The sequence below is a fragment of the Stigmatopora argus genome, chromosome 10 (assembly GCF_051989625.1).
Source record: "Stigmatopora argus isolate UIUO_Sarg chromosome 10, RoL_Sarg_1.0, whole genome shotgun sequence".
In the NCBI taxonomy this organism is placed as follows: Eukaryota; Metazoa; Chordata; class Actinopteri; order Syngnathiformes; family Syngnathidae; genus Stigmatopora; species Stigmatopora argus.
In genome coordinates this window covers 9,822,777-9,842,276 of record NC_135396.1, presented here as the reverse complement: position 1 = coordinate 9,842,276, position 19,500 = coordinate 9,822,777, and the positions used below count along the sequence as shown (strand labels likewise).

At 40.6% G+C, this 19,500-nt stretch overlaps 3 protein-coding genes across 9 annotated transcripts; 1 reads left to right on the top strand and 2 right to left on the bottom strand.

The window, feature by feature from the left end:
- Nucleotides 1-1,809: 1,809 nt before the first annotated feature.
- Nucleotides 1,810-4,328, bottom strand: snrpa (small nuclear ribonucleoprotein polypeptide A). Of its 2 annotated transcripts, XM_077611209.1 has the most exons (8): nucleotides 3,960-4,328; nucleotides 3,624-3,696; nucleotides 3,296-3,468; nucleotides 3,067-3,207; nucleotides 2,780-2,935; nucleotides 2,266-2,354; nucleotides 2,003-2,191; nucleotides 1,810-1,923 (listed from the first exon to the last, which is right to left on the bottom strand). In XM_077611209.1, the coding sequence occupies exons 2-7, from the start codon at nucleotides 3,694-3,696 to the stop codon at nucleotides 2,032-2,034; spliced, it is 792 nt and encodes a 263-aa protein (XP_077467335.1). In that variant the 5' UTR covers nucleotides 3,960-4,328; the 3' UTR covers nucleotides 1,810-1,923; nucleotides 2,003-2,031. The 2 variants fall into 2 exon arrangements, with proteins under 2 accessions (XP_077467335.1, XP_077467334.1); XM_077611208.1 differs by having other exon boundaries at nucleotides 1,810-2,191; nucleotides 3,960-4,321.
- actmap (actin maturation protease) lies at nucleotides 4,071-6,955 on the top strand. The gene is made up of 7 exons (XM_077611207.1): nucleotides 4,071-4,130; nucleotides 4,317-4,517; nucleotides 5,147-5,215; nucleotides 5,359-5,477; nucleotides 5,550-5,679; nucleotides 5,821-5,891; nucleotides 5,955-6,955. Exons 2-7 carry the CDS (start codon nucleotides 4,330-4,332, stop codon nucleotides 6,332-6,334), a joined length of 957 nt encoding a protein of 318 aa, XP_077467333.1. The 5' UTR covers nucleotides 4,071-4,130; nucleotides 4,317-4,329; the 3' UTR covers nucleotides 6,335-6,955.
- On the bottom strand, nucleotides 6,950-19,498 carry LOC144083389 (inositol-trisphosphate 3-kinase A-like). 6 transcript variants are annotated; one of them, XM_077611204.1, is made up of 10 exons: nucleotides 19,388-19,483; nucleotides 19,169-19,206; nucleotides 17,073-17,122; nucleotides 15,852-16,965; nucleotides 9,438-9,537; nucleotides 8,722-8,935; nucleotides 8,441-8,645; nucleotides 8,252-8,353; nucleotides 7,928-7,999; nucleotides 6,950-7,610 (listed from the first exon to the last, which is right to left on the bottom strand). In XM_077611204.1, the coding sequence occupies exons 4-10, from the start codon at nucleotides 16,911-16,913 to the stop codon at nucleotides 7,401-7,403; spliced, it is 1,965 nt and encodes a 654-aa protein (XP_077467330.1). In that variant the 5' UTR covers nucleotides 16,914-16,965; nucleotides 17,073-17,122; nucleotides 19,169-19,206; nucleotides 19,388-19,483; the 3' UTR covers nucleotides 6,950-7,400. The 6 variants fall into 6 exon arrangements, with proteins under 6 accessions (XP_077467330.1, XP_077467331.1, XP_077467327.1 ...); XM_077611205.1 differs by having other exon boundaries at nucleotides 15,852-16,962; XM_077611201.1 differs by having other exon boundaries at nucleotides 19,169-19,498.
- Nucleotides 19,499-19,500: the final 2 nt, after the last annotated feature.

Below are 19,500 nucleotides of genomic sequence, written 5' to 3'. Positions count from 1 at the left end.
GAATTGGAAACCGAGGCTAGCGAGCGAACCGTGCGACGGGCCAAGTTTGTGCTCCGTAGCTCATCGTAGTACACCTAAGGAAATTGATAATAGTTGACAAAGTTCATCTGAGGAAGAAATTAACTTATTAGCGTTCTTTGTACTCCATCTTTTTATTATGCCGCTGGGCCCAGACCGACCTGTGAGAGGCAGTGTAGTGCCTTTGTGGACCCAGACTGCCGAGAAGGAGAAAGAAGAAAGTGTTGTCGTTTATAAGAAACAAAAAGTAATTTTCAATGAAAACATTCAGGTTGCAAAATCCTCACCTGGATAATAGTGCAAATTCTCAACCCCAAATAAAAAATAGTTCATGTTTCCTGGGGGGTTTGATTGTGGAAATATGAATTGATTTCAGTATTGAATAAAGAGAATGTATGCTAGTTTTCATTAGCATGTGAATGGCATCTTCCCTCCAACGTAGTATATTAGCACTAAGATAGCAGGTGGTCAAAAAACAGAAATGTATTTTGTGTTTTAACACGTGTAAGTAATTTCTTTTTTGTGATAATCAATACAGTTTACCTCTACTTGAGTAATAAATTAATTGAAATGTAAATCATGTCATGCCATGTAAGTCAAGAAAATCCTTTTAAAAATTCACCACTAACTGAATACGAATTTATTTATTTTTTAAAAAAGGAATCAAGATGAGCAAATAGAAAAACGATGTAACGGTGAGAACGCTCTTCTAAAAAATTCCTAGTTTCTAAGCAGAGATTTTGCTTGACCTTTTGATGTAACCTTTTCAATTGTGACTTACTGCATTCACAAACTCAAATTGAGTAAGCCCACCAGTAGAAATAGTCTGGAAAAGGACAACAACAATCATCAGGAAGATCTCTTGGTCTTTCTCTTCGTTTGACTTGACTGCGGAATGACGTCAACACCCTCCCACATTGGAGCCGGCAGATAAGTCGCCTTTTCAGACCCTTGACTGTAAGAACACTGTGCTGTTGAGTAGGAAGACGCTAGGCATGTTGCCAGGACCATGTAACACACACACACACGTATACATACATGGCGCCCCTGTGGCTAAGGTCAGCACTTTCGCAAGGCAAAATAAGGGAGTGTACAAAGGCTTGGGAAAGTGGCAGAAGAATGTGCAACACAGTCGAGGTCACCTAACGACAATCACTTAGGGCACAGTTTAAATCCACAACATGTGTGTGTGTGTGCATGTGTGTAGGTACAGTGGGCACAAATTACTACTAAGCCCAATTTACACTCAATCGACACAGTGTTTGCAGCAGATAATTACACCGCACAATGAGAGGCCAGAGAATACAGTGGGCAAACAGGGATTGCGCATTTACTAATTGGCACACAAGCGGATGGTAAATTTCATTGAGTGTGTTGCGATCCAAGTGACTGGTATTTCAAATGGAAGTGGACACTGTATTCCACTTGAACTCGTTTTTTTAAATTTATTTGACTGATGTTTTGCTACCAAATAATAGTTGAGTGTTTTTGCAACAGAAGTATGTATCATTTCATAGGTAAATAATGAAGCCAATTCATGCAAAAATTAGGATTTTTTTTAGCACTCATAACTCCCATTGGTTGTTTTAATGTTTAACGATGCTATTAAAAATGTGGATAATGTTCCAGTTGCTCAAATTTTCATATCGCATAGCATATTAAATGTTTTTCCCCACAATGAAACTTGAGTATGTCCTAAAAATGAAATAACTACAGATCTTGGACCACACAAAAAACACTGGCGCCATCTGTTGGACTTCAGAACACTCGATTAATTACGAGGCAAAAAAATTGATACATTTAGTTTTTATTTTAAAAAAAAAAAAAAAGTGAGGCTCCAGGTGTGATGTCTGGTAGACCAGACACTGGGTGCAATGCTTTCACATAAACAAAATAAAACAAACACTAGAAAGTAAAAAAAAAAAAAAAAAGAAAGCAAATTAAAAATATTACGCCCCCAGTTAGTATGACTTAAAAAACAGACCTGTGCTGGAAAGGAGTGACAAAGAAATGTTATTTCTTGGCGAAGGAGATCTTCATGGCGTTGCTCTGCGTGATCTTGAAGCCCTGCAGCGCATCTCGCGCGGCACCCGCCTGCACATCGGTGTCAAACTCCACAAAGGCAATGTCGTGCCGGCCGGGTACCAGGCGCACTTCTTTGAATCCCGGGAATCTGCGTGCGGAAAAAGACATACATTTTGGGAAATTCCATGCTGTGGAACAAAAACAAGTAGCATTTTAACTGACTGGTTGAAGAGCATGGAGAGCATGAGCTCATTGGTCTCCTCAGGCAGGTTGGTGAGGAACAAGATGTGATTGGGAGGATTTTCGGAAACCTGGAATTGAAAAAAAAAAGGCAATAAAACAACAACATGCCAAAGTGCCTTTTTTAATTTGTGATATTTTTAAAGAATAATCTACAAACTTAATACAGTAACCCCTTGAATATCGCGGTTAATGTAGACCAGACAGGGCCACGATAATAAAAAAAATTGTGAAGTAGGGTCACCCCATTTAAAAAAAAAAAAGTGAAAATCTTGAAACTTGCTACTAGGACTCAGCACTGAAGTAAAAATAATAATTTAAATAGCAGAAAAATCACAAAGTAGTGAATTTGTGATAATAGAGGCATTACGGTATCATCTATAGTGGGTTACCCAACTGCAAAAACAATTCTATTTTTATTACTAATTTTGTAATGCATAAAAAAATGAATGTGATATACACAGAGCAACCAACTACTTTTAATAAATGACAATACCTGCTGGTGCATCTGTCCGGGCATCATTTGACCATGCCCCATGCCACCAGGGCCCATCTGTCCAGGCCCCATCCCAGGGGGTGGCATCATGCCTGGCGGGGGCATGTAGGGCGGCTGTCCTTGCATGTGAATCATGCGCCCCCCTTGGTTCATTCCCTATGGGGAAAATACACATCATGTAGTGTACTTGTATAGACTAAACAGGGGTGTCAAACTTAGTTTGGGGCCACATTAATGCCAACTAGATCTCATGCGCAAAGAAATTCATTGTGAATAAAGTGTCTTACAGCCACGGCACCCTTCTTGCTACCGCTGGACTCGGGCTTTTTCTTCTCTTTCTTCTCCTCCTTCTTCTTGCGTTCCCGCTCCACAAAAGTTCCCTTCATTTTGGCAATTATGTCAGAATCCATATTGGCGTACTGGATGCGCTGTGGACAATTGACCCACGGTACATTTTCACAACAGCTTTTATCGGTGGCAAAACATGAGCGTGTGGAATCATAGAGCAGGACATACCATAGGTTTGTCGTAAAAAGGGAAGCCCTGCATGGATCTAAGAGCATTGGAGGCACTGTTCACCTCTTTAAATATGACAAAGGCTTGGCCCTTCATTTTTAAAGTACGGGCTACCAAAATGTCCAAAATCTGGCCAAATTGCGAGAAGATGGCATAGAGAGACTTCTTCAGCTCTGGAAAAAATACAAAATATGCATTACTTAAGTCAAAGGTTTGTTTAATTACATGTATAAGTGTGATTTTGAATTATTAGTTTTTTAAAAACACACAAAACGTGCTTATATAAGCTTGCAGCGTAGTAGTACTTAAAGTGGACCTGGTCACTTACCATCTTTCTTAATTTTCTCGTTTAAATTGTTGATGTAGATAGTGTGATTAAGTCGCACCTCCGTCGTGGCCATCTAAAGGTTCGAAAAGAACATAGTAGAAGACGTGGTAATAACAAAAACCTTAACAATTAACAATAGCAATCGCCATTCATTCGAACAGCGTGGAGCTAAAACGAGAAGCTAATGAAGCGTTAAGATATCCGTCACTATGCTGGCCAGAGATTTCCAAACGAGTTCAGAGAAACATTGCCCAAATATGCTTTCAACTACTTACAAAGGCGTATTTGTTACACGTAAAATACGAACTTAAAACATGTTTTTTTGCTAGAACGTACCTTAGCTGGGGGAAACGTCCGAATGATCCCGTTCCAGAATCTCGCGATAAATAAAACAAATGGGTTCTTCTTCGGTGTCTTTTGAATTGTTTTATGCGTTGACAGAGTGCATGAGCGCTACCTATGGGAACACCGGCTTTGCTAGCCTGTCACAGTTAGGCTAGTCTAAAAGTGAGTATAAAAATACCTACACATCATGTGAAACAACACAAACTAATTGTTTTACCTGGAATTTTCGCTAATATAACGTCAACATTGTTTACGTGTGGAAACGAACTAATTAACTGGGGCAATGTCGTGCTATTACCGTACTGCTGCGTAAACATGTTACTAACGAGTTCCATTTTTAAATGACAGCACATTTGGGAAAATGTCGGGTTGCTCGATGCCCCATCCTCTTCCTCCTCCTCCACCACCACCACCACCACCACGGTCTTCTTCAACAACCCCTAACTCATCGGAAATGAAGAAGTTGTATCAAACAATCGGAAACAGCAGGAGCGCAGTGGAAGGCGACCACACGGAGCCGCTCGTGCTCATTCGCCAGAGGGAGAGCAGGTGACCGATCAATTATGTATTTTCCTCTATCAGATCGTTCTCATTAGATGAAAAACATCTAATCTGTCGGGGTGGTTCATTGAATAAAACAGGCAAAACATGTCTAATTTTGTATCTTTAACCCTTTGGCTGCCATTGACGTGATGAATAGACCAGGGGTGGTGAATAAGTTAGACACAAATAGCCAAAAATTTTAATTGTGAGCGTCAAAAAGCCACACTGCGCAGTGACCCAGCAAAATAGACAGATACACACACAAAAACACAATTAAAATAATTTTATTCACCAGAACACTTTCTTCCCCTTACAAAACAATAATGTTTTCATTTAAAGGTAAGTGTACACCCTAAACATATGAAATGGAACTTAACCAGAGTATGTACAAAAATAAGCAAAGAGCCGCATTCATTTTCCCCAGGAGACGCATGCGGCTCGTAAGCCGCATGTTTGCCACCCCTGTACTAATTGGTGAATGTAAAAACAAAGGAATCAAAGGAAGTCTGGTTCATCAATCACTGCCAATGGGTTAAGATGTCAACTGCAAACCCGATACCACACTTGACTGTAACACTTTCAAAATCATATCTGGAAAAAAAATTACTAGTCAAGTGTCAATTTGTATTCTTCAGTTTCAACCGAGCTCTCCACTGGACACTGGTAAACGCGTACGTGCCTTCACTCATCCAAGACGGCCCACAGTGAGTACACAATGCTCATCGAGTGCCACGTTTCTGACTAATAGCATACTAATATAATACTGAAGTGTCCAAATATACTTAAACATTGATGTCATTGTTAGACATTCGATCAAATTATACCTTATCTTCTGTTTATCTTTTAGGTGCGGATTGGTTGCCTTGTGGATGGCTGCTCATCTGCTTTGGCCATCCGTTGACATGACCGCCATCTTTCAGGCTGCGCTCAGTAGAGGCTTCACAGCTCAGGGTGAAATGTTCTCAGGTAGAAAAAAGACAGGTGTGAAGTGGCAAGACCGTTGTGTTCTTGATGGCGCCTTACGTCTTTGCTTTTTAGCCAGGAACATGGCGTCGCTTGCCGAGGAGGTGTGTGGATGCAAAACCGAGCTGCTTTCAGGAGGTCTGAGTGGCAAAAACACCACCAAGATCATCAATCACTTGTGGAACAGACAGCCTGTTCTCATCCCGTATCCATGGCAACGTTGAAATGCATTTTCCCTGAGAGGAATGTAGAACAAATGTATTATAATACTCACTAGACCGGGCAAAAGGACTGAGTATTCTGCAAAATGCAGTTATAATGATCAACCTTGACATTGACCATCCAGATATGATGAAGACTACAACCACGAGCCCTGCCAGCGTGGTGGACACAGAGCACACTGGGCCGTGGCTACAGGTAAGACACAAAAGTTTAAACTGCACACTGTTTTTTTTTTTCATTCAATCACAATTTCTCCAGGTGTTCTCCTGGGTACGGATCAGGGAGAACTGGGTTCATATACCACCCCAGCCGACCCCCAACTGCCGTGGATCCACCTGCGGGAAGACATAAGCTCACCTTCAACATGTCCCTCAGCAGACAGCTCGCCTCTCAGAGAGATTTTCATCTTGGCAAAGCAGGGGAAGAGTCTGCGCTACCAGTTGTGGAATCTGGACGACGTCATCCATAGCAACGGGCAGCTCAGGGCATTGGACCCGCAGAGACGCGGCGACGGAACGATCTACGCGCTTCCTCAAGGAGGGGTGGAAGCCGGCCTGGCTGGACAGGCTGTTTTGTTACATGTTAGGACACCATGTGACAGTGAAGCACATAAGATGAATTTAAATGCTCTGCAATGATGGTCAAGTGCGTGCAAAAAAAATAGTCGGGGGGCTGGAGCACTCTGCCAAGTCTTATTTCCAGTTTATTGCTATCTATTACCTTCATGGCAAAGAAGCAAAAAAGACTTTGTTATCAAATGTAACCTGTTATTGCAATTGAACGCCACTCAAAAATACACTTGTGCTTATAAACAGTAAATCCAGTTTCCTCATTAGAATGCACCCAGTCAAAAGGTTAGAAAAACAAGAAGCGGTTAGCTATTCAACATGCATGGAAGAAGCAGTATAATACTTTGTAAACAAGTCTCTTTGTGGACTTTTGGGAGATGACTCTTGTTTTGCTGTGTGGACTATAAACACACACCAAAACACATGGTCATTTACTCTCGCTCCTCAATCAAAAAACATCATTCATATTTACCCAGGCGTAACCCTATTGCTGTTATTTCCCGTTTACAGTAAACTCCTCGTCCAGTTAAAAGATTAGAAGATACAAAAGTGAAAAATGGCCACTTATTCAGGTTCCAGTTTAAAAAATTTCTTTAAAAACGTTTGTTGGGCTCTCCCGTTGCTCAAAACAGCTCAGTTTTTTAGGGTGTGAATGGGTTAACCCAGCTACTGTATTAAAAAAAATAAAAAGGCACAGCCCGTCTTGATCGATGGCTTTGGTGGGATCCTTAGTGCAAAAAGTTCCAAACAAACGTAGCTGATGAGTGTATTGGGGGGGGGGGCATGTTCATCACGTTCTTTTTTATAAAGAGTGCAAGAAAAATAGAAGGAATGGTTTTTCTTTTAAAAAATGTAGGCACAGAAATTGAACAGGGAAATTAAACGCGTGGTATAAAGGGCAGAAAAATTAAATAAATGCATATATACACTAGTCAGTTGACACATGGTTGAATAACCAGTGTTTTAGTGTTGCCGTGTGTTTAAATGTAAAAAGAAACAAGGCCAAATAACCTTCGGGGAGGCGTCAGGGCTTGAATCCACTTAGATAAAAAAGTCCTATCTTGCTTTAAGTGGAGCGAGTCCGTAATCTCTAATTTTTCCAGTTTTTCTGTCAAGGACACTTAAGGTCTTCTGCTCACGAGACCTGAGGGAGCATAGAGCCCAAGATGTCTATGAGGTTGTCCAATCCCCATAAGTAGCCGTCCTCCTGGTTGCCCTCTACCCAGGGGGTCCGGTGGTTTAAGGTTTTGTGGGTGGGCACGGGTAATGTCTTCCCGAAGTCGATCATCCACACCCGGGCTTTCCCTGAGGCGTCGTGCACAAACAGCAGAGAGCTGCCTACCACCTGCAAAAACAAAGTATTTTCACTCTGTACTTAAAATAGTGCTGTAATGACTAATTGATTAATTTAATCAGAAAAAAGCTTGGAATTCAAATTTGTTGCTTCAATTAATCCTTTGATTCACGTGTGTTGTAATGGTTTGTTTTGAAAGCGCCGTAGTATTTAGTTTTACTGTTGCTAATTAGTGATTAGATCTAGTTGCAAGTGGCTAATCACTATGCTTCAAGTTCTACTTTAGCTACAGTACATCTGTACTAGCTGCAGGCCTAAAAATAATAATGTTATAGTCACGGGCCAAATTATATTACTTAAAGTGTTACCTCGTGTGTCTTGAAGAAATGAGAGTTCTCCAGAACTGACCGCAGCTCCTCCAAACGTTGCAGGTACAACTTCTAAAGATAAGGAAAAGGAACAAAATGAAGCCATTTCTTTGTATAATCTGTCCGAATACGATGGAAAATATCAGAAAAGTGGGATAGAATAATCATTAGACATGTAACGATGCATGGAATCATGGAAGAGTATTATGGGCTAATACTGTATTGTGTCCAACCAATCAATGTATCTTATTGTCATGAACACCTATTTAAAGCTTGTGGTGTACAGACACATCTTTCAATGCAAATGTAACAGTGAAAACTTACCAGAGTCTGAGTGTTTCCATCCACAAAGTCTTCCAAGGCCTTCATCACTTGCTCCTTGAGTTTGGTGGTCTTGAAATCGGTGTTGCACGTGCCATCGGCTTTCTGCAAGAAGCAAGCCAACCCCAACGAGGGTCGTTTACAATAGGAATCGGTCTATTTTTTTAATATTTCAGTGTGACTAAAACTGACCTTGATGCCCTCAATGCGGAAGCCCATTGTGGCCGTGGAACTGAGCGTCTCCCTCCACTGCATGTATCGGGGCTTGAGCACCCCCTGTTGGGCCTTCTCCTCCTCAGTAGGGGCTCCAGGGTCCACGGCGACCATCTTTTCATACATGTCCTTCCGCAGGCGTGGACGCTCTCGTGCTTTCATCAGCTCCTCTTCCAAGTAGGTCCTTAATGATAGCAGAAAAGCTTTTTCAAATAGGCAAAAATGCAAAGAGACCCATGAGCAAAGTCTTGTCTTCTTACCTGCTGCCCATTTTACAGTCCATAATTGATGGAGAGTCAAAGTCTGCCAGCAGATCATCCATCAGGTTGTAGTCCTGCTTGTCTCTCTGAACCACACCATAATAACCAGGCACATATGGCTGAAGAGTGTCCTTCATCAGTTTCTCGAGGCACTGCTGCTCACACTCGCAGTAGCGCTTTAACAGGCGACCGTTCTCGCCCGCCTGGAAGTTACCTTTCAGAATCAAGAAGAGTACACATTAAATAACACCTAGTATAAATGACCTTCACTTCTAAGTAGCTCTTGAAGGAGGTACATCATGGAGCTCTTCTGATTTTGTGATGTTAGCTATACCCATGCATGAAAACATTAACAGACTGGAGTGAGATGCATATGATAAACTTTATTCATAATGCCGGGAGCAAAAGCCGGAAATTGTGGATACTTGCCATTTGACAGGACTAAAATCACCGGCATTTATAAAACTCTGCCACCATGTTGGGCGGCCACCTCCTGGAAATGCTGGCTTTTGTTTACACTACCTTTGCCTCCTCTATTAAACATCCAAAGATTAAATTAACTGCTTCTGTGTCATAAGACTGTCATAATCATGACTGGACACCAAAAAAGGTCATTTTTGGAGCAGATTTTGGTTTGCATACCACCATCAGTGGCAGCCAAAACGTTAAAGAGTGCTCATGCCATAGGATTGGTCGCTCGTGGTTCCTTAACATACCTGCATGGCCGGCGAGCTGCACCCAGGGGTAGCGCTTTTTGAAGGACACGACGAACGGAGACCAGTGCACCATGGTCTTCAACTTATGCCACGATTTATTCTGAAAGCGAAAGACAAAAATATTATGGCCCTTCTACACACACCTTAGTAGACATTGGTCGGAACCTCCCCTTTAAGCTAGGCGAGGTACATTGACAAAGCCCATTCATAAAACATTTACTCAAGTGCTGTAAAACAGAGCCGTACTGTCTGAAAAATGGTGTTTTATCTACACTGCAAGGACAGTGTTCAGTTGGGGCTTTGACGAAGGCAACAGATTAGAGCAGGCGCATGTGTGTATATGTGACAAATCAAATGGACAAAGTGTACGTTTGTCATCAATGTTTATTTTGACTTTAACAGTCCTTGTTTTTTTAGACCAAGCCCCATAATTGGGAGGCAAAGTTGCATCATTAACCAAAACAGAAGAACGCGAAACTCAAGGGCGTTAATCCAGGAAAACAATTTTTGAAATTATAGCCTCGTCAAAAACCAAAGGCGACACCCGCCCTCCCATCACCGCTGTGATTATGAACCAGCCTATCTGCACTTTCTTTGTGTACATTCTTTCCACAGCTAGTGTGTCGAAATTGCTGTCACAATAAAAAAAGTCGTCATGTGGCAATACCTGCCGCAAAACGAAACCACACTTAGTTTACCTGAAAAACAGGACAGAATTGTTTTCAACCTGCTTTATCAATCTGAAAAGATTCCATCAGTCAGCGGGCTAAAGTTGCACTGAGCTAATTATAACAATCTAAAGATAAAGTCCATGGTTCAAACTAGCAACATTGTAAAAACTTAATTACATGATTTTCTATTTTTACAAGATTCCTCTGTTTCACTAGTTTGTATAATGAATAAATATTTTATTTCAATTGTATGATTCCTTTTTGTTGTTTAAGATCAGGATTCATGTGACTATGAAGATATGCAGATGAAATAACAGGAAAATCAGAAACAAACATGGCGGACAGATTGAAGAAAGATTTAAATGACTGCAATCAATGAAGCAGTAATGATGATTTTTGGTATTATACTTATGTGTGTAACTAGTTAGTTTTATTATTAATCCAAGCATGCTTGTTGCTTAGGAGTCATTATGTGAGTATTACACAATTTTTGGGGGGTTGAAAAAAAATTAAATAAATTAAAGCTCATACCACAAAAAATGTGGTATTTAACCAGGACTGCATAAACTTGTACTATATCCATCTTAACAGGTTAACTGTAAGGAAAGCCAAGTTATTAGAGGACTGAATACTAGTTACCAAAACATGACCAAAACAATGATTCTTATTGTTTGTGGCTGGTCAGACAGCTATTCAGTTTCGGTAAAAAGAATGCTGTGAATAACGAATGACGACACTCAACTATGAATCGCACCCTTGGATCGACCCCGACCACACACGTCACGGTTGAAACTACTGACGAGACGCACGGGTCAGACATCTTGTAAATATTTTGCTGCAAGAACTGATTTCCTCTTGAACTTTTGACATCAACTTGTGATTACGTCTACAAAGCACCGTTCCGGAACCCTTCAGCCACCCTTTTGTCTTCAAACAGTCCGCAGTTGCATTTTAGGATGGATGGGGGAATTTCTAACATTGTGTTCAAGGGTGTCATTGACTTCCCGCCAGTCAAAGACAGGCAAAACCAGACAAAAGAACCCTTCCCCTTTTTTTTCTAAAGCCTGTAATTAACCTTGCCTGCATGTTTTGGTGAAGTGTGAGGAATGTGGAGAAATCCACACAAGCTCAAGGAGAACCTGACCGTAGATTCAAACAGAGAACCTTTTTACTGTAAGGCAGATGTGTTAGTTGCATATTTCATCATTCGAAAACATCATACCTGCATTTCAATGTATCATCCCACTCCATGTATTTGTTCAGACAAATACAAATATCTCAAGAATTTCAAATATACTGTGTCATTCGTTCACAGCTCACACCCACACACAACCTAAGAAACAAAGAAAGAACTCAACCACAAACTATTTTCTTCACCGTCAGAGAAGGAGGTTCTGCACTGGTGGGATTAGGCAGGGCAACGTGGCTCCCACTGGTCCTGGAATCCTCCCCAAACATCATTTTCTCTCTTCCCTGGCTAACATACCTTCTGTTGTGCTCAACATGTGCAAGCTTGTTGTCTGCCTTCATAACACCCCATCTAAATCTGCACACGGCACCCCTCCAGGTTCTCCTCAAGTGATTCGGAATGCAAGTTGTCCTGTTTTAAGAAGCTATCAGCGCTTAATATTTTGTTAAAATGTGATATCGACCAAGCCCTGCCTCCACTTAGCTCCTTTCTCTTCTTTACCATCTCTCTCTTTGTTCTCTCCCATCCCATAATCGCCCCATGCTGAGCCCCCACACACAGCCAATCTCTAGGCAGATACATGCGCAAATGGGGGTAGGAAGAGAGGACCGCCATTCCCTCCCATGGCGGCAAATTCCACAATAGTGTGTTAAATTACGGTGGTACGTGCGCTTCGATGCTAACTGTGTAGCGCCGACACAGTCGTGCAGATTTTACAGGTTTGAGCTTATCTGAGTGGTTTTTAAAAAATGAATGGAAGTCAATGCAATGTGCCCGCAAGTGATGGAAAGATGTGCGTGTGTGCACGCACACGCGTGTGGTTACAGAACCTGTCAGACGGCTCATCAGTGAAAGGAGTGACTACATATTGCACTGTGGCAGATGTTTGTACAACAACGCTCAAGTGTTTGATATCAAACCCACATCCCGTTACCCCGCGTTATCCAAGTTGTTTGCGCCTTGTCAAATGTCTTTCTGGCACTTTTGCATCAGTGGCAAGCGTGTTTAAGGGCCACTGTTGAGAAATAAATAAATACAAAATTGAACGCGTGTGTCTTAATAGTAGTTAATTTCAATAATAATTCACTTTAAATTTTACATTTGGTAATTTTATACAATTCCTAAGAATTTTTAAAATGGGGGGGCAAACATTCTTTTAAACAAAACAGCATATTTAAACATAATTCATTCATTTTAGGCAATTTCAATTCATTAAATACATCTTTACAACCCTTGCATGCAGCCAAAAATCATATAGCAGATACCAAATATGCAATTCAATCACTATAGCTAATACTCAGATATTGTTTTAGAGTTCATTACAGCCAATCAGTTAAGCTTTTTTTCTTAACAATTGGATCAAGTACATATGCATGGTTGACCAACCAGTTCTAATCTGTAACTTAGCACAACAGCAGACGCAAGTCTTTACAATGAAACCAGTCTTTTAAGAGTGCTATTTAGGTTTTCTCAAGGATTTGCGAATAAACCCTCACCTCAGGAAATTTCACTTTCAAGTTTGCTCTTTATAACTTTTTGTAAGCAGCGCCAATGTGATAAATAAGAAAACAGCAAAAAGAAATACCTCAAATTCACCCATGTAGGACCAGCTTTCATTACATTTACAATGAGTTGCTAATGCTATGCTAAAGCATATGGCTGGCGAATAGTAATTATTATAACTGAGCAATTAAGTAAAATTTCATTTTTCACTTCTTAAAAAAATGCTCTAATAAAGTCTTTCTTATCAGAGTAAAGGGTCAAAACACACTAAAAGTTAAGAATGTCATCAACACATTTACTGTTATACTAGCTTTCAAATATACACTGAATATAACTGAATTTGAAGGAAAATAAGCTAACCTTCCAGACGACATGCAAGTCCCACTTGTTCCAGTTTCCACTGCGCATAATGGCTCACCAAGTTTGCTAGTGGGAAGGACTTTTATTTGGACAGCAATAGGAAAATTTCATCATTTTCAATGTCACCAAATTTAGACCAAAAGCGATGACTGGAAATTTTCACCGAAACACATCCTACTACAGTGGAATACTTCCTGTTTCCCTCACAAAAAGCACATGTCACTTGTGTCACTTGGGGGTTTCTATTTATTCGCTTTTCTAACTCCTTTCATAGATTTCAATGCTAGGACAGAGAATGCCAATTTGCATGACCACAGAAACAAAATGTGTCTGTACATTCATTTAAGAAAAGGGAAGCTTCACTTGTCTGTCACATTTTAAGTTGGTGTTTGTGTAATCTTATCTCAACTTATACCATTTGCTCTTGTGATCTGTTCCACTTTGAAATATTTTTTTTTCAGAAATCAAAATATATACTTGCATGGGAGCATTAAGCCTTCTCACAAAACACCTAAAAAACAAACAACAATCGTGTGTCAGGGATAGCTAGACTTGGTAGCTGATCTCAAGACAGAGGAACAAAAAAAGTACCATATTTAGCACCTTGCAACCAGCAAGCAATTTTGCCTTCAACTCAATTTTCCATGACACACACGCTGAAATCTCATTTGAGACGCCATCGTGTCAACAGCCTGCGCGTGCGTTTCTGCATGTGTGAGCAAGTTTGCGCAGCCGTCAAGAGTGTTTTCACGTACTCACTGTAACTGGTTTGGCGGCCAGGCCGATGCGCTCGAGAGTCAAGCGCTAGGCGTGACGCACACCCTTTGGGACACAATGTCCCATTTTTTTTCACTAAAATTGGAAGGAGTACACAATGTGCCCATTAAAGCCCACATTTCTTATCAGAAACTCACGAGACCACGTCATCCTGTGTGTTACAACAGCTCAAGTGTACTCAGGTTGCTCATTTCCTGAATGTAAGAGCCGGTAAATGACACAGGGTCCACTCATTGACTAAAGCCGCTGAAGTTCTGATGTGGGAAAATGTATAAGCTTTACACACACAAACAAAAATAAAAACAACAACTTGTGTATGGAAAGGCCAATTTTGCCAAATGCCCTTGAAAGAGCCTGCTTTTAAGCACTTAATGATGCTGAATTGTCATTTATAATGACAGGTTTTCAGTTTTGTGCTGGCTGCTCTGATAACATTGCCATCATTTTGTAGTGTAATAACGTAGCCAATTATCCTTCAAATGATCTGAAATTTTTAACAGGATTTGGAAAACCTAATTAATGCTTTATTCATTTTTTTGTTCAGGCTGAAGTATGATATTTAGTAGCAATCAAAAGGTATTGTTGTTTTTATTCTTGTAAATAGGCTTGGATAGTCAAAGAACAGTGTGTAGCTTTGTTGTAATTATTGAAGGACTTTTAAAAACTTTAATTCCTAGATTACAATTTTCTATCTATTTTTTCTTCTTCATTTCAAAGATTTCTACTTCACTGTGTACCTAAGTATTCTGACCCAAGAGGAAAACTCAAATGACCAGTAATCCCCATTTGACTTCAGCTACCTTTGAAATGTATTGTATCTTTCCTTAAATGATCTTTGCGACCTCTTTGACAGCAAAATTGCTGATTTGGCAACGTGAGTGCCAAAACAAGTCAAACATGTTTGACAGTTTATACACCTGTAACCAGGTTGGTCATGGGATTGTTAGTATTCTTTACTAGACATTAAGATTAATCATACTGATTACTTACTAGGTAAGTAAATTGACCCAGAAAATTGTTATAAATGCTTCAGCCCTACCTGTATTTAGTGAAAAAAGGTTACTAGAGATAACCAATCTCTACCGTCCGATTTCACGAACTGCTGCCAACTATGTTTACCAAAAATATAAAAATTATGTACACAAAAACCGGGCATAAAAAAAAAAACCTAACTGAAGTGGGATTTTCTTTGACTTGGCTGTAATCCCAAATCACAACAAACCGCAGCTATTAACTATTTCAAACCAAGTACGTGTGCTTAAATTTGGACTAATTGACAAAAAAGCAGTACAACTGCTTTTGTTTTGTCTGAACAGTCGCTAGGTTTAAAGGACTGCAAAGATGGAAAAAATAGTCCAAAAATGTCGAGTGTTGTATTATTTTGGAGCATTAGGAAAACAGTACCATTGCCATTGAAATTTTCCAATTTCTGACTGCATGTCTGGCCTGCCAGTGTAAAACTTACCTTTCTCCCCATGCATGTCATTTTGGTTCGTTCATAGCTGAAAATAATTTCCATACACTCGAAGGTCTCCACAAAATGAAAAGGAAGTGGTGTAGAAAATGAAAGGATGGCTGGTGTTAGAGATGCTCCATTGTTCTAGTTCTTTAACCATTAAAATGTTTTGGTTAATAGTATAACAAATCTTCACTTTTCATCATATTATATTATTTACATTATCAATGATGCAAAGAAATCTAATGCCACAGGCATCTCTGACTGAACTGTAATGTGATTAAATGTAATGTAAATATGTCCCTCTCTAAAGTTAAGTGTCCCTGATTAATTAGCATGGCATCAATGCTGTATTTTCAACTGCCAACTCTTCACGGTAATATTTGGACAGGACAAATCAAGTTATAGTCTAGCAGAAGCGACAAAAAGCAGTGTTTAAGAACAGAAAGGCCACTAACCATTGGGCCGTCGTCCGGGCTGCAGGAGGACCTGGCCGGAGACAAGCTGGACTCGATATCGCTGCCCGTGTAGTCGTCCTCTGACTCCTCGAAGGATGAGAGGGACGACAGTCCGAGGGAGGACGAGTTGGACAGCTTCCTAGGCGAGCGCATCAGCGCCGGGGACCCCCCGCAGCCGCTGTCTGAGCAAGGAGACTCGTCGTCCGGGTGAAGCTCCGAGCTCCAAGTGGCGTAGAGTTCAGTGCGGAGGCTCAGCTGGGTGGACGACTCCTCGGAGCGAGTGGGACTTGGATCCCGAGTGATGATGAGTTTGGGGATGGGGCCGGGGTAAGGTACATTCCGCGGGGGGTTATCGGGGTGTGGCGCACGATTTCCATCTTCAGATGGACAGGGGGCGTTAATTAAATCACTTTTTGTCATTGTCATTGACTCGTCCACTCGATCAACACAATCGCCTGATTGTAAACTCGTTAAAGTCATCGAAGAGTCCGACTCATCCGGGTTCGATTCTCCCAACGGGGCCAATAAACGATCGTGGCTGTTCACCCCCAATGGTTGATGCTCCATGGCCCTTGACGGGGGGTCCGAGGCATTGTCCTCTTGTCCGACACTGGTCTCCGCGCAGCCCGCAGCGCTAACTTCAAGGCTCCCTCGACTCCCAGTGCTCGACTTTTCCCTTTGGCCGATCGTCGTCCCCCCGCTCACATCTCCGACCGGCGTCGGCCCCTCCGAAAAGCCAGTCGCGGCGACTCGCTGCTCGTGCTCCTCCTCCTCGTCCGCCGATACGGCCTCGTCCCGGGGTAACTTTCCCTCTCGACGGTCGTGGCGTGGGGCGGTCTCCCCGGCGTCGTGTCCGCAGCTCGGCTCCGCTCGCGTCGGGCTCGAGTCTCGCTTTCGCCTTCCCAAGCACGACAAGGCTTGTCTTTTCATCGAATTCCCGTTTATGCGGAAATTAGGGCGCTTTTCCCCGCTACGAGCGTCGAGACAGTGAGGCGCTTGGCTCGCTTTCCATGTTGCTCTGCCGTTGGTGGTATGCAAGAGAATCGAGCGATTTTGCCCCATCTCGCTCGCCGTACAAGACAATAGCTCCAGTGACACTCCCTTTTTACTGCTACTATGGCGATTAAAAAAAAAGTTGAAACGCACGGCAGCGTGACTCTTGCTAACTAATACATAGACAGCGAATCATTAGTCATACTATCTAGTTCCGGAAAATCTTACATTACTCCGTTCTTCGGTGCACTTGTCTTGTTTATGAAGACTGCTCACATCTGTGGGAAGAGAGAGTCGTACAATTAAGTACATAAACAAACCGGAAAAGCACTTGTTGCATTGTAATTATGGGCTTGGCTCGGGCTAAATTGCGTCCAGAACGTAAAGTGTAACGTTTGCTAAACGCAGTCAGTTACAGTAAATGCATTATAAAATATTAAGATTGGTGATTCGAAAACATTTTAAGGCAAGTACAATATTAGAAAAACGTAGATCTTTGAGAATGTATCATTATTGTGAGCAACTCTAACCAGGGCTTACACGCCCAATGCATTAAATCTAAAGTGCATTTTTAAACAACTACTAATATTCAAATGCAGTGAAGTTTCAGGAAAAAAATCTCAGCCTACACTTGATAGATGCAAACAGAGATATCCCATACGGAAAAGTAAGACGTCATAAAAACGGTGAAGTAAGTCCGTGGCAGCCATCTTGCGTCGGGGGACTGCCCAGACAAGCTGCAATCTAATCCTATTTTATTCCACAATAAAATACTGTTGTCTAACTCAATTCTTGCCAGCTTTACAAACGGTTTGGTTTAAAACGAAAGACATTCACTTGACTATGGTAAAGGATGGATAAATAAAATGTAATACTTTTTAAATATTATGAGAGGTACTTCGGGCTGGTTAACTGGTATCTCTCTGACGTTTATAAAAAACAGTCGTTTGAAATTTGAGCCTATCTTTGCAATTTCAAAAAACACGCTCCATTGACGGTTTAGCGAACATCACCGACCCAGAATGGCCGAAAGTAATTACGCTCATCACAGTTGGCTTCCAGCGCAGATAAGATATTTAGTTTCATATATCAGTGTAACAGTGCCCTCCTGTGGCTGGACACAGTCTCAAAAACGCATAGCAATATAAAATACATAAACTAAGGGTTTAATAATCCTTTTTCATAAAACTCTAATCAGTTCTGTGACAGCAACAATAATTATTTAGTAAATATTTTCCTCCATTAAAGATAAGTGGATAATCAACTGCCTTTCAGTGAGTATAATGACAATTGACCTAAAATAACACCCATGATTAAATTAATTAGGGCAAATGGAAAATAATAGTCATGCTGCCATGTTACATACTTGACAGTTTACACATGATTTAATTGAAAATGAACAAAGACACACGTTTAGGTGTGTCGAAGAGGTATTTATGTCATTCTGACTGAACATGGGAGAAACAAAGAAAAAAGTCATTTTTGCACACCCATACATGTGTTTACAGACATTATTTTTGAAGTGTTCTTGATCAGTTGAAAGGACATTCTGGAATGGTTTATTCTGGAATGCTTTCCAACCATGTGTTTGCTTCTTGCCATGCACAATGACAGAGCAAAAAGCTTACAGTCAGGAAGGAATGCCCACACAGCAGCAAACTAGACAGTAATGCCAACAGTGGAAACAACAGCTCATTTCAAATTAAACAAATTGACGTACATTCTCAGATAATCGAAACTAAAATATTCACAAAAATGACTAATGGTGACTTGGCTTAATGGAATGCAATACTACCTGCAATGAATATACAGAACAAAGACAGGTCTAGTCACATATCTTTTACTTAATTTTTCTAATAGGAAGTTGGACTTAATATTGTTTCAATAAATAGAAATAAATAGAGTACGACACTTAATATTAGTTCAAACCAGAAAAGCATCTTTGACATCACCAAATAGATATTAAGATTAGTGATATTTGGAATGAGAGAGAATTCCGTACATTTCAATTAAACTTTTATGTTCATTAAAATTAAGCAGTAATTCATGTAAAACGTTGAGAACCAGTGAATTAGTTTTCAAAATACCATAATTCATGTTACATTGTTTTTAATAGGGTAATTATTTAGGGACTGGCTTTAAAGTTTTTTTTTTTCCCAAGAATATGTGCAATACATAAGTTTAGTCAAAAGTTATTTTGACTAAATTTTTTAAGTTTTCGACCTCACAATATATAGTACTACTTTCATCAAAATGGAAAGTATGTACTAGTATTAGTACTAATACAGCCTGTTTATCAAAGTAAATCAAATAACCAAACATACCTGAGTTCCCGTTGTTGTCTACTGTGAAAAGTTGGCAGCTTTTAATAAAAAAAAACATTTTTTAAATTTAACATTAGAGAGAAGTTAGCAGTTTTCCCTCTTCTTGTGTCGCCAGAATGCTTAAGCGATAAGTGCCAAATTAGCTCGGTTTTGTTTTCGTTACAAACAGCTTACAATAGAAAGTAGAAATTGAAAAAAAATGATAAAAAATAAACGTGCCTGTAAGCTGCCAAATTTCAAAACGGTAAGGTTTCGACTGGGTACTGTACTTTAAAAAACCGAGGTTTACGCGACGCCCGAAAATTTACTACCAAATGCTCACTATTTCTGGT

What these genes read in the sequence shown, in the direction of transcription:
- snrpa (XM_077611209.1), bottom strand. Translation starts at nt 3,696, where the DNA reads ATGGCCACGACGGAGGTGCGACTTAATCACACTATCTACATCAACAAT. An exon ending in CGAGAAAATTAAGAAAGATG is followed by an intron (nt 3,469 to 3,623) that starts GTAAGTGACCAG and finishes TATTTTTTCCAG; the next exon opens with AGCTGAAGAAGTCTCTCTAT. An exon ending in CTCTCCATGCTCTTCAACCA is followed by an intron (nt 2,192 to 2,265) that starts GTCAGTTAAAAT and finishes TTCCGCACGCAG; the next exon opens with ATTCCCGGGATTCAAAGAAG.
- actmap (XM_077611207.1), top strand. Translation starts at nt 4,330, where the DNA reads ATGTCGGGTTGCTCGATGCCCCATCCTCTTCCTCCTCCTCCACCACCA. An exon ending in CTCATCCAAGACGGCCCACA is followed by an intron (nt 5,216 to 5,358) that starts GTGAGTACACAA and finishes TTTATCTTTTAG; the next exon opens with GTGCGGATTGGTTGCCTTGT. An exon ending in AGACAGCCTGTTCTCATCCC is followed by an intron (nt 5,680 to 5,820) that starts GTATCCATGGCA and finishes TTGACCATCCAG; the next exon opens with ATATGATGAAGACTACAACC.
- LOC144083389 (XM_077611200.1), bottom strand. Translation starts at nt 16,913, where the DNA reads ATGGGGCAAAATCGCTCGATTCTCTTGCATACCACCAACGGCAGAGCA. An exon ending in TCCGCATTGAGGGCATCAAG is followed by an intron (nt 8,354 to 8,440) that starts GTCAGTTTTAGT and finishes TGCTTCTTGCAG; the next exon opens with AAAGCCGATGGCACGTGCAA. An exon ending in ATTTCTTCAAGACACACGAG is followed by an intron (nt 7,611 to 7,927) that starts GTAACACTTTAA and finishes TTGTTTTTGCAG; the next exon opens with GTGGTAGGCAGCTCTCTGCT.